Source organism: Sceloporus occidentalis, unplaced genomic scaffold (genome assembly GCF_023333645.1).
Source record: "Sceloporus occidentalis isolate IW3139 unplaced genomic scaffold, rSceOcc1.0.p SCAF_18, whole genome shotgun sequence".
NCBI classification, from domain to species: Eukaryota; Metazoa; Chordata; class Lepidosauria; order Squamata; family Phrynosomatidae; genus Sceloporus; species Sceloporus occidentalis.
In genome coordinates this window covers 14754236-14768837 of record NW_028316998.1, presented here as the reverse complement: position 1 = coordinate 14768837, position 14602 = coordinate 14754236, and the positions used below count along the sequence as shown (strand labels likewise).

The window sequence follows — 14602 nt, the reverse complement described above, 5'->3', positions numbered from 1 at the left end:
TTCCATTAAACATAACCAAACTGTCAACTCCCAGAGGGGAAAAATCCCAGTTTGTTTTCATATGTGATTTAGTTTTGCAGTTTTTATTTATTTATTAGTTGTATTTGCCTGTTAAGTATATTTGTCACACGGAGTAACAATATTTAGTTTGGGGGATCTTAGTAACCTTTTTACAAAGTTGCAGTTTCTTTGAGCAGCTCTTATTAATGTTTGGTTTGTTAAGGTAGATTACAGCACCTTAAAGTTATTACAAATATGCTTATTGATTTTCAGTTCTGTCAAAATATAAAATGAATTATAGAACTTTGTATTATGGTTTAAATAATATTGTATGCTACATTTAGATCAAACAGGTGACTCTGGTGGCCCTGGAGAAATATATTATGCGTTATCACTCATAAAAGTTTTGACATGTTGCTTGGGGGATGATACATATCTTGCTACAGCCTAGGTAAATGTGATCATTCTGAGGTCAAAATTCACATGTACCTGCAAGCAGTAAGGAATTATGTTTGTTTTAACATGCATGCACATACATTTATGTGCTTGTTCTGATTGACAATGTATCTTCTGTATGACCCGTAGGGCTACCACCGTTGCGATGACAGGTCAAATGCTTTCTTAAAGTATACACGGATATGCTGCTTTATATTCTAAGGGCATATTCAAAAGACCTTACGTTAAGGGAGCTTCATCCAAAAAAAATCCCATTCAACATAGTCAAACATCATCCTCAGGGCAAATTACACAGTATTGGAGTACAGCCTATCTCGAAAAGAAATCACAAGCACATTTACATTTTGAAACACCTAAAAATCTTTACTTTCCCACTGAAGCACATAACATATACTGTTGCCAATAAAAACTAAATAATAGTGAGTTCCAAATATAATATACATTATCAATTGCAAATATGTTTTGAGTAATTGTGCAAGCTGTCTATTATAAATTAGCAATGGCAAGAAACACAATAAGGAATTATCTATAAAGTAAAAAATGAAATAATTAAGTTTAAAGTTTGGTTTAAAAAAACCACACTATGGAGTATTCTTATGGGTTTTACCGCTACCATATCCAATGAGGAGGGCCCATAGACAAGTGGAGAACCTAAGAACCTTCTTCATTAGCTTTAATGAGACCACTTCCTCTTATTTTATATTTTTATATAAGATATGGACATGTTTTTACTCTTTACAGCATAGTCTGTATGACATGATAGCCAGATGCAGTGTAAGGTATAGCCTGTGTGAGGCGAGATTCCTGCCCCAACCCTCTGTCCCAGACATAGGACATCTATGAACGTTGTACTCTAGCCATGTTACCAGATTATCACCCTTGAACCCTATATTACAACTATTAACAATGTCTGTCAGGTGAAAGATAAGTGAAACACGAACCGTATTGTGTAACAGTCTAATTTAAAGATACACCCTCACTCCAACTCATTTTTATGTTCTGTCTTATATTTTATTTACATTTATTATGAAGTGTATTTTTTATTAAGTGTTAATTCAGGCTTGCCAATATCCAGCTAATAATTTTAGCCTTCTCCATTAAATGTTGCTCCTCATTCACACACAGTTCATGTTCGGAAAAATACAAATATGGAGGTTTAGGTTCCTGAAAGTAATATGGAAACTGGAGGAGCTTGCTACAGTAAAATTGTTTTAGGTAATACTTTGGGTTTTTCCAAAATGGCACTTCTAAGAAATGATATTGTAAATACCCCTGCCGGGTACAATGGTTGTAAGCAATGAGATCAGATACCTGCTTTATATATTTCAGGAAATCACTCAAGTTTATGCATAACAGCAGTTTCATGATAGTATCAGTTTTTGGACAGTATAATAAGTTTGACTGTGTCAGGTATAATATTTGGGCAACTGTACAGCTACCCAGTCTTGTTTTGATCAATGGAGCTCTGTAGACAGTTACTTTCCTACTGGCTGGGATGCCATCAGCTTACCCTATGTCTAATACTGTTTTACATGGCAGAGAGCCATTGAGAAACAGAAAATCTTCCGACGTCTGCAGATCATAAAGGCGGCTTCATCCAAGGCTTTAAGAAGCAATTTCTCGCTCTGTGCAAAATAGCGGAAACTAATTTACTAAAAGAAAAGGCTGGGGCCTGTATCAGTCTACCATGCAATTTTGTTGGAGTTAATGATGTTTCATCTAGGGGTTTACGATGGGGGTCTTCCCAGATGAACAAGATAGCAATTAGTTTAATTGTCTACTAGTGATTCTGGACAAAATGTCTGTCGAGGATGAGTGCATTTTAAATTGTTGGCTTCACAGGACAGTCTAACATAAACTTTTAATGTGTCCAAGATGAGCCTGGACTTTTGGCGTCATGTAGTAATTACAGAGATGTGCTCCTAGGCTGCTGTTTCTAAATTAGCCTTTAAGATACTTTGTTGTGTTCCTAAAAAAACTAAGCCACTTAAACATGAGATACTATTTCAATGGCAGCAACTAAAGGGCATAATTAAAAGCCTCTGTACACTTCACAACATGGGAACTTCTGCTATACTGCTCGGTATGGAATGCCGAAGCGTAGAGGCCCGTTACCTCGGCAACGCAAGAACTTCAGGGGTTTTACTATATACAGGAGAAGAGAAGGACTGCTTGTGCTCTGTATGATCTGTTTTCTTACTGCCTGCATTCCTGCAGAGGTTAAATGTCTGGAAACTTTGTACTTTTTGTCAACAGTATTTGGGGAAAGTATGAAGAAATTGGTATGCAGTAGGCTGACCTTCAAAGATTGGGTCAATGAGGTTTTAAAAATCTTATATGAATCCAGAGTATAGAATATTAAGTATAATATGTATTACAAAGTCAGCACTCTAGTATATAATCTTTGAATACTTTAATTATTTACCAGTTTGTGCATCCAGGTTCCTAGACTAGTTTGACCTCATAGCCCAGGTCAGGATTTTAGGATATTGCCGCCTGAGCGCAGACTATCACGCTTATATGCAAGCTGAGATAATCCTGCAATGCCCCACTTTAGGCAAACTTGAGGACTGTGTTAAGGAGCCCTTGTGTACTAGCTTCTAGCATGTAGGAAAAATGATATTGTCAGGGGCAGTGAAATAAGCATTTTTGCACCTAGAAGGGAATTTATGCTTTTTTATATTGTATCCTAGAGAAACAAGCATCTTAAGGAGTTATCTAAGGTCTCAATAACTGATTACCTCTGTTTGTTCTGCAAGCAGAATAACACCCTTGTTATTCCAATTTTTAATAGTTGTTAAATGGTGTGAGGGTAACTAAAAAAACAGCTTGGTAAATTTTTTATGGCTTGTGATTTTGGGTTTACTTGAGTTCACGCTAAAGAGTGGGGAAAGATGCATTCTACAGAGCTACATTGAAATGACTTATACCCGGTCTGTGGTGTTCCTTATAAGTGTCATCAGCATGTTTAGCCTGCAACAAGTACAGTTTTAATATGGCCCTCTGATATATGTCCCAGGTTAAAAGCGCCATCTGGTCACCATCTGGTCAAAGGGAGGGTTCTAGTAACCAAATATTTGGAGCATACAGACCATTTCTGAGGGTCCTACCACCTGCAAAATGCTGGTGAAACCCATGAACTAAGAGTTAGGAAAATGTATCTAGGTCACTTAAATATTTCAATGAGGATTATCACAGATCTGCTACTCAGGTTCTGCCTGCGGGGATTGGTCTTTCTAGACGGATAAATAGGTTATATACCGCTGTTCTCAAATGTAATTCCTAAAGGCCTAAAACAGGGCAGGTTTTGAGAACACTAGTTTAATTTAGTTTGATTAAGCAACTTGAGGAATTTATTCAATCCTCATAGTAGTCAGAATGTTAATGTGTCCATTGTTTTAACACTTTAAAATACAATTTAAGGGCTCTGGCTAATACTACAAGAGGAACAAGGGTGCCACAACATCTGTTTTTGATTTTGACGTTGGTGTAGTAGTAATAGGTATCTCAAGCTGGGAATTTTAGTGACATTTAGGGCTTGGAGCTCTGTAGTTTGTTATTGTTATCTTAGTAAAGAGGATTAAAGGCAGCCGTCCACACCCAAGAGCTTGACACCCATCCCTGTCTGCCTGTCTAATCTAATAAACCTCCTACTAAATTACATCAGTCTTGCGAAATACAAGGCTGTTGGTATGTATATATGTTTTTATTTGCATAATTTGTAATGTGTTGTCTTGATAACAAGAAAAATGAATACTTATATAGAAGTAATGTTTTTGAAAATACTCTATCCATGCGATTAAAGAAAAATGTTACTTGAAGATAGATTCCTCCCCTTCCCAAAACATTTGGGTGTGCCATCAAAATGACAGGAAATCAGGAAAATAAGGAATTCTGGAGCCACACATTTGTCATTTGTTACCCTAAACATAAAATTAGTTTTCTGTTTCCTCCCAAGAGATATGCAATTTTTGCTGTACAATAAGTAGATAAAATCTTTTGTAGCAGCATAGTAAGTTTAATGTTTGAGGGTAATATGTATCACTTTCTGTCACAACTGGTGATATTACTATTCAGAAATTCAAATATAATAGTTGATATCCCAGAAAGGTGAAAATAATGTGTTTTTCATAGGAATGCAGTCAAATTGGAGGTTTTTAGGAAATGTGTTCCATTTATGGCTATTTTGGAATGTCCCTGGAAGCAGACTCATGAATTATGTGCAGACAGAGTGCGCTGGAGAATGCAATGAAGCCTTGGGAATTCAGTTTGTTTGAAATAAGCATCGTTATGTTGTAATGGCATCTGTAAATTCCATGTTACTGGACATTCTCATCTGTGAAAAATGCTTATCTATAGCCATATTGCTGTGTTTATCATTGAAGAGGACCTATTTCACACACCACTTACCTTACCGGTACATATACATAAGAGAATGAGAGCAACATCTAGCCTCCATTATTTTACATGGATTCCAAATATGGTCATAGGGGACCAAAATACATATATTTTGGACAACTTTGTCCTTTCATATTATTCCAGGGCCTTGTTAATATGGCTCAATACTGGCCAATCCAAGATTGTTATGATGATAAATAAATAATACATTATTACTACTGTTTAAATATTAGATACTATTTTACAACACCAAGGCTGAAGTGCCAGCAGATTCCATAGTGCTATAAACCCTTGTATACACAATGTTAATTTTACATGGAGGGTGTTGACGACGACAGGATTTTGCATTAAAGTTGATGTTGGTGGACAGTTAGATAATGCAACTAATGAAATGATCCTGCTTATTGGATCGTTAATTAGTTTGCTATAAAGGATTTTAAAGTGGGTACTAGAGGCACTTTTTCTATATAACACAAATTATGTGCAAAATCCATTTCTTAATTAACAGGAGCTTGCTCGTCGAAGTTAAACAGGTGAAGATTACAAAACACGCAGCATATGAATGGCTTTTTCATCTTAGAAATCACTACATTTCTCATTTAATAACATCATGACGCTGTTTTGCATTTGCAGTAGCCTTTGGCATCAAACACCTCCGTTTCTTTTGCTAAGTACATAATAACACACCTTGTTTCCTCCCTATTGCCTGGAGAAATAAACCTACGTTTTTACATGTGCTTTTGTTTTTGCTTTTACTTTGGTGTGGCTTGTTCCAGTCATGGTGAGATCATTTCATTTCACCGTCGTTCTGTGTAATTCTCTTTCTTTGTCATGGATCAAGTTTTTTGAGGCGACAAACTAAACATTAGACGTTTTTTGTTTAATTTGTCAAACCTTGTTGGCAATATTTCAAGAGACCAAGTAAATATGTCGTCAGTTTAGCTCATAAAGGCAGACCTTTCCATTTACAGTCAGGGAGGCGACGTTCTACAATGCACGTTTACCTAGTAGAAAAGTGAGTGCAGAGTACAACTTTACTTGTGCAAACACCACTGTCACACGTTCTTATGATGCAACCTCTCTTACAAGTGCAGCTAATTAAATGTAATATGATGTCTGGGTAACATTTGTTGCAAAGGTCAAGGGTGGCATATGATATGATCAGAGAAAAACTGTGGGAGTTTACATTGTAACCTCTGTATAAATAACCGATTCCCTTCTCTGGCTCTCTAAATCTCATATACTGTAGGGTAGCACTTAATCTGCTTGACACAACATTTCATAGTAAAAAGCACTTGGTCTACCTTTCATCAAATGTAGAAATGCAAGACATGAGCCACATGTTGCACTTATTTCCCTGTATTTTGCAAATCTGTAGAAACATAGGCCTCTTAGCATCATTTCATGCGTACTTTCCCCAGTAGAACAAATGATGGCGAAAACGTATCATGATAGCTATTTCCTCCTGCTTGTAAGTTGGACTGTGGCCAACAATGGTTATCGTATCATTGTCTATTAGCCATTACACAAACGGAAATTGCTCCCACCCGCCCGTGCTTGAGAAAAAAAAGGAGATATTGTTTCCTTGGTAGCAGAGCAATAAAGGCTGGTGGCGTGCTGTATGACATTAAAGGAAGTTTATCAGACGACCCATAATTCAATTCACCTGCATGAGACGTGCGCGCTACACGTCGCACAGCTACTGCTGACATGTTATAAATTGCCAGCAGGGAGTAAATGATCTTTATTGGTGTATTGCAAAATAATTTAGATGTAATTTATTAGTGTCCTCTGCTCCTGCTGCGCCTAGGTTTGATTATCTGATTTTAAAATACAGTAAACTGAGATTATCCTTCATACACATGGAATTATTCTTCATTTATTTCTTATGAATTTTATTTTGAAGACCACACTCAGGAACCCAGGGAACCAGAGGATTTTCTGGTAGGGACATTGCAGTGAGATCATCAATGCATATAGGCAATCTTTGTAACAATCCCAATTTGTTACTATGCTTAAACCAGATCCAGAGACAGGTACATAACACTGGGTGTACAATTATCTTTTGAACGTAATTAATGCAAACCATATGGAATTTGTTACTTAGCCAACAAAATCTAAATTTCTCCTTAAAAGGTAAAATATCTGCATGTAGTAGGCGAGGGGTGCTTATGTCTGAGCTGGATCTGACAAATGTGATTTCTGAAAGAAAGGGGAAATATTAATATTTTTGTAGTGCACAATATATAACATTTATTACAGAAATCTGCATAGGACATGGATATACCAAAAAGATTACGCAAAGCCTTCGTCATTCTTCCAAGTATGCCCCCTAAAGATGAATTTTGTTGTTTTTTTGCCATTTGTAAGCAAATCCTCAGCCCTTTTTACAGTAGTTCTATTTGTGTAAAGATATGTTTGCTTCTTACAATTTTTTCAAGCCATGTGAACAACGTCCTAGTGCTCTGATGTCCCCCCCAGGGACCTTGCGAAACAAACGCGTTTGTAATTCAATACAGTAACCTTCTGCATGTGTTTGCTAAAGCTTCATAAACGTAAAACTGCAACCTACGTCACACCCTTTGTTTATGGGCTGCAAAGTTCTCACCCTCCGATAATCAACCAAGATATCGAGTTCTTGATTATCATATTGGTTTTTTTCCTCCTCCCTTTATTATTGATAAATTAGTTGGAGAAGTTTTTGTAAAACAGTTCATCTTTAAGGACTATTATGACATTCCTGAGGATTGTGTTCCTTCTTCTATTAGTTTGGAGAAGGGTTTTATTCCTTAACTCTAAATGCCATAGAAGTAAGGAATACGCGTGGCACTAAATGGTTAAAACCTGCACTCGGTGACTTATAAAGTAACTGGGGACATTTAACGTACAGGTTATCTTGTTCACGAAGCCAGGATGTGCGCTGGCTGCCCAAACTGTACATTTTAATTACATATGGTTACATCGGAATGACATTACGTCTGAAAATGATGCATTTGTGGGTAAAAAAAAAAGAAATGAGACATATAATTACCATAAATATATTTACAAGTATTATTTTTTTTACCATTGTATTAAATGACACTGACATTATTCAGTTATAAGATGTTAATTCAAACATGCAAACATACCATGGGCTGCTGGGTTAATTAGCTTGCCAGACCATTCATGAATGGTAACAATGAAGCTGTGGGAATATTTATAGCAAGATTGCATTCTATGTAGATTCAGGGTACGTTAGCTTATTGTGTGGCAGGTGGCCACAAGATCACAGATAACACACAACCAGAAAAATTTTCACGTGGGAAATTTTTAGTACTAAAGTTTTTCTTTTTTATTGTTCCCATTGTTTGCTCCCATTCTTTTTTCCTTTTAAATTCTGAATAAACCAAAGCTGTTCTTACTGATCCGATCCTATCTCTGTAGCTATTAATTTCCACAAAAAGTAGGTTAAACACTTATTTCTGTTTATCATCACAGTAATCACACCAGTAAACAAAATCTTGGAATTGTTGGCAAGGATAAAAAGAATATTTACTAGGCTCAAGAATGAAAAACTTCAGTGTTATTCTGACAATATTAATTTCCAAGCTCAAGAACCACTACGTGGAATAACCTTTTGATTCTCCAGTGTTTTGTAATTTAAAGCAACATACCCTTCACTTCACTATATGTTTCCTAGAAATATCCTTCAAGTCCTGTCCTCAGTACATATATTTTGACTTGGCTTAACTTGGTTCGTCATTTAATGTGAATGATGAGACAGAGCTTAGTCAGACAAAGCCTGAATCAAAAAGCTGGGATAGCCTGGGGCTAAAAAAATGTGTGAAAGGAGCTTAAAATTGTTTTTCAATGGCATTATTTCTCTTGGATACTTATCCTTGGCTTTCCGAGCCAAGCCAAACCCTAGTTAAGCTCTGCTCCTGAAACGTGTGGGTTACTTACCTCTGGTAAGTGAGGGGAATTACATTATGATTCATGTTCCCACTGGTTTACCAAAAATTTACTACATCATAGCCAGCATGATGATTCTCAATCAACCCCTTGAACTGTATTTTGTTTATTCTATTGTGTATATATTAAAATGTATTTATTGTTTCCTTTAGAATCTCATGGCAAGGGCCTTGTATGATAATGTTCCAGAATGCGCAGAAGAGTTATCATTCAGAAAAGGGGACATCCTGACGGTCATTGAACAAAACACTGGAGGTCTAGAAGGATGGTGGTTATGCTCATTACATGGCCGTCAAGGCATTGCACCAGGAAACAGACTGAAGCTTCTTATAGGACCAGTGTCAGATATTTCTAAACATGACATTTCCAAGAAAGAGGCACCACTCCAATCCTGCTTCCAACAACAAGTGTACCAAGTACCTCAGCCTTCATATCAGGACCCAGTCTACCAAGTCCCACCTTCTCACCACAACACAGTTGTCTATAAAAGCCCCCGAGGTCACAACTCAGAGGATTCACCACACTATGTAGAGTGTATCGATGACTCTCCTTGTAGCAAAGTAAGTTTTTTTTTCTTATGACTTTTTATTGGTGACCATCTGTGGACAATGAAATCGAAAAGGAAAGTTTGCTGCTGATGCATTTGGATGAATTAAGATTTGTAGGCTGAATTTAATTTTGGCTCCAGTGGACTAGTGGTGTAAATGCTAGGAAAGTTGGCTCCATTTCGAATCTAGACAGCATTGTGCATTACATGTCAATTGGCCAACATGTTTTGACAAAATATGTGGGATGAACTTTCCATATTTAAAGCAGATTAGCAAAGTATTCAAGACTCCTCTTCAATCTCGTTTGATTTTAAGGAGCGAATAAAGTTGGGATCCAGTTGCATCTTTTAGTGAACAAAATAACACCATTAATACAGTGTTTCCTGTGCAGTAAATAAGTTCCATTGTATAGTTATTATCCGCCTCCGTCAATATTGTTAACATGTTTTAGTTTTTAACCTCATGAGTACATATGGAATAATGAAGCAACAGTAATGCAGACTTACGCAGTTGACCAGACTTGGAAAAACTAAGAAAGCAAATAATTTGGGGCATACTTCAGTAAATGTCTAGGCGCTAGTCTGCAAGTCGTTCTTGTAAATATGTTTTCAACATTCACATAACTGCAGAGAGGACAGAAGAGGAAACATTTGGCTGAAAGTTGTTTCAGTTTAGGGGCTTTCAACGCCAGCTTATTTTGGCAACAAGGTCAGACATCATCTTTTCTAGACTTATTACTGTCGCTAGGAGATCTTTTATAGTAATTCTTGTGGGACTTATACGGCAGCCTACCTTTTTTATACAGCAATAATGCCTTTTTGGAAAAAGTGGATTTTTCCTTTTATAACACACTGTACTAACCCCCTTTTTTTCCAATCGAAACCAGGTGCAGAATATTACCCAAATAATGAGTATTGTACCCAGACTGATGGGCTACACGATCTAAAACCTTTTTTTTTGTGCTTTTAACTAAACACATTTTTCCTTTGGTTGTGTGTGTGTCCTTCTTTGTTAATGATATCAAATACAGCTGGTATGAGTTTAATTGATACAATGGACATATTCACACCAAAGTATTGTGAGCCCATTTACATGAATGTACATGTGGGTGGCCCAGCTGGTGGCATTTAATAACTGGCTTCTAATGAATGCACGTGAATGGGAAGCCTTTTGAAGCATGAAAATATTTCCTTATTAATATGATTATTACGTCCCCGTAGTTAGTGGTTATGTACTGCTGAAAAAAAGAAATATTATGATAATAGTTAAGGCAGTTAACACCCTTCTCATTCAATCACTGATTATTTTACACAGAGAGCCAATAGCAGTTCTACCCACATCAGAGGCGTAATGCATTATTTAATTGTGAAAAACAGGACAGTTTTATTCGTCCTAGAATTTTTCTGTGTTCGTTCACTCATGCAATTGATCAGTTTTTGTTTTTGATGCTCCTCCAAAACAAGGTTCCTCATGTCTAACTGTACCTTCTCAAAATAAATAGTGTCAAAGTGGGCAGTTAAGTTGAGCTAATTCTATACGAATCCCTCTATCCATTCAGAAAAAAAGGTTTAAAAAGGAATTACAGAGGCCACCTTTTTCCACTAGTAGAAGTATAGTGAGGGTAGACTTATATCTGTTGACGTGGAATGTAATAAAGTACTTACGAAAACCCCCCCAGTGTGTAAATCCTCTACATGCTTTCCCTTTAGTAGTTCTAATTTGGGAATTAGGTATATTCTAGATAAGAAAATGGTGCTGGAGATTTAACATGTTGTATACTTAACGGGATGTTGTCTGGTCACCAAATGCTTAAGTGAAGTTAGAGACTGATTAACATGCCTGAGATTATGGCTAGTTTAATATCAAAGCCTTTTGTTACACAACAGTGGTTTCAATAAACGGGCATTAGCAGTAGTTATCTGAATGCTGCCGTATCCTTATTGTAATCATCCGGGGAAAAAATAGTATAAAGGTCTCCTTGTTGAAAACAATAATAACCAAGCAGTTTCTTTTCTAAAGGTTAGAGCGTTTATGAAGAGCCATTATTGCGATTGCTTGAGCCTTTGTGACATTTAAAAATCAGCCAATCGCATCTAGTATTTGTCCTCCAATAGCCAGTTATTGCACAAAGGGCACAATTATATACAATAGTATATCGATAAATGGAAAATTACAGCAATCACCATGATTTTGTATCACTGTAAAATACAGCATGGAATAATTGTTCAAATACAATTAAATATTTCTTTGAATTAGCAGTGAGGAATCAGCTGATCGCGAGACCCTTACCACACTGTCCTAATTCTGCTGTCCAACTGTTGAAGTTGATTATTGTCAAAGTTCAATTGCTATGTTCCTCCTAAACTTAACTTTGGTCTTTTTTTTAACCATTGACATCTAAGTGATGCTTCTAAGTTCTGCTAGCAGTAACCAACCAATTTTATTGGCTCATATGGAAACTTAAACCCTTCCTAAATAAAGTCGGCTGTATTTAGACAAAGATTTCATATTTATTTACAGACTTTTCTGTAACACAAGTATCTAGTAGTCATCCTCATTTGTGAAATCCTTCCAACCGTTCCTCTGCTTAAGCAAATTATTTTTAGTTTACCTAACCTTTTGAGCGCTAGGTTGCATCCCCATCAGACACTTAAAGGATTATAAAATGGGTGTTAGACATCAGCTTCACATAAGCAATCACTTAGTATGCAGCCCTACCACCCCAAAGCGAGTTTTATTCATGAGACTGTTGCTAGGTCTCTAAACAAATGAAGTCCAGGTCCTGATCTTTTTATAGAAGTTGTGAGTTAGACAGAATACGCCTAGTTCACAGAAATCACTTTATTTTTTTGGCCACACAAGTAATACAGACAACCTCAGAGAAAACAGAGACTCGGTGGGATGTTTCCGGTAAGCAGTAAACAGCATGTGTTTCATACCATTTGGTTTTCAGGGAAAATTTACCAGTTTCTGCAACCAAAGGAATGTAAATATATTGGAACTCTATTCATAGAGTTAAATAAAATGCTGTGCGTTTTGTTTCCCTTTAGTGTCTATTTTAATCAAAAAGGATTTTTAAGATTTCAGAGTTTTAATGATTTTCTTCTATTGAATCAGTTTGAATCAGTTTGTGTTTGCTCAGCCGGTCAGGGAATATTTCTGTTCTTTCATTTGGGCACGCATTTAATATCTGCCGTCACTAAAAGGGTTAGGCTAAGTGCGTGACTTGGAAGGATGTCTATTAAGGCTCCAGCGTTGGTTGTTTGTACAAAGGGAACACCTGCTGTTTGTTCAGATCCATGTGCTTTATACATTTGTACCTGGGACAACCACAGCCGTTAAAGGTGAAGTCTTTTGAAAGTTATCTGATAGAATCGCACTTTTATTATTGACATTCATAAAATATATCTAATGAGCATTTATCGTAAGTAAGATTGGGATTACTATGAGAGACTGCTAGAAGCACAAACACATTAATTAATGCTCCGCAAGCACTAGCAGGATTCAACAGAAAACCTTAAGAGCAGGTTCAATTTTTTTAGCAGTCAAAAAAGAATGTAACCATTGAGATGATTCAAAAACATAAAAAATTTAGGCTGACAAAATAATATATTAGATCCCTTTGCTGGGTCCTGAGATTTGACCAGTGATGAGGACATGGGAAGCAGTTTTGGGTGGATTGAAAGGGTTCAAATATGAACACATTGATTTGAATGTGAACAATGTCAGGAAGCCTCCAAAAGTCCCCTTGTGGAAACTACTTTCTGCAGTGACATTTGTACTGGTACCCATTATAGCTTTCCACTGAATCTGCAAGGATAAAAAGATGATGTAAATATGGAATATGTCGCTAATCCTAAATACATATGACAAGATAAGGACTATTAACATCACGGTGCTATTTAGGAACATGACATTCTGGTAGTTAGTAGGCAGAAGGGTGGACCACCTCAGTGACATTTCTGAAGAGGCAGCTGTCTCTGTCCATAAGAAATGGCAATGAAGGTAGAGCTAGGGGTCAGATCTCTTCTCTGTGATCTCAGTCCTGTCACCTTTCCTTTCAGAAGCTTGGAGTCTGTCCAAGACCCGAAATAAATGATTTGCTTCACTATTATATTCTCACACAAGTCCCCCATTTGTTCCCCCTCCCACCTCATGCCTCACCCTGAGAAAATTAAAACTCTAAAAAGATGAAGGGACAGCAACTGGAATGTGAGCAAAATGAAATAGAATAAAGCCTGTGTCTTGAGTGAGGGAATCACAGAACATTTAGCCAGTATGGCTCTTCATTGTATTGTTTTGATCTACGTGTCTTTATTGCCTTGTTGCTTATGACCTGCTGCAGTTTTCCGTGTCTTTCACGGACAGCATGCACAGCCGGTATTGTCCAGTCACAAAGATCGCCCCTTTTTTGTCCCTCTATGCCTTGGGCAAGGTTTCATAAAGTGACTTCACAGAGAAGCTACTCATACAAAGCTTTTATTCAGGGCACTTTGTAAGAAGACAATAATATTGGATAGACAAGTAAACTTTCAAATGCAAACCTTTTTGAAATGATTAAAGAGATACTGTGTATTTAACTAACAAGTCAAGACAACCTCAGGAGATGTGCTGGAGAATTCATGTTGTTGGATACCATCATTTATTTGTTTGGTTATCTAGATCACACCAAGTCTTTAAAGACCAGCTGTGGGTTCTTAGCTGTTGTTGAACTTCAATCTCCAAAATTCCCAAACAGCAATATATTGTCCAGTCATCTACTTTAGCAAAGAATAAGGAGTTAACATTTCTACGGCCTATTTAGTGCTGCTTAATAGCATGTTATTTGCTTGCATGTTTTGGTAACGGGGGTCACAGATGACTTTCGCCAGCAGCGAATCAGTCTTTTATTCAGCCAGATGACCATAGGAATCCAGATGAAATGTAAATACACAAAATGGCCTACAGTTCATTAACACGTAAGTAAGGAAGTGAATTCCAAAACAACAAGGGAATGTACACGTCGTTGGCCTTGGTGGCAGCGAGGAATTTTGCTCAGCTGGAATGTCTCTGTTTGCAGTTCAGTAGGTGAGGGCTCTTGAATAGTAATCATGCCATAGGGTATTATTTCACAAATGTCCCCTTTGGAACAGCAAAAGTAAATCAAGCACTAGATTAAACATTCAAGAAAATCCATATTTTACAGTGTGGATTTAGGCATCATAAGCATGGTACATTATTATATTTCACATTTGTTCAGGTTGCCTCTT

At 36.9% G+C, this 14602-nt stretch overlaps 1 protein-coding gene across 1 annotated transcript in view; it reads left to right on the top strand.

Moving 5' to 3' along the window:
* Positions 1–14602, top strand: part of LOC149302695 (enhancer of filamentation 1-like) — a 122603-nt gene that overhangs the window by 102734 nt on the left and 5267 nt on the right. The window contains exon 2 of the mRNA XM_089482316.1: positions 8958–9365. Within this exon, the coding sequence (XP_089338442.1) occupies positions 8958–9365 (408 nt within the window). The remainder of the gene's footprint in view (positions 1–8957; positions 9366–14602) is intronic.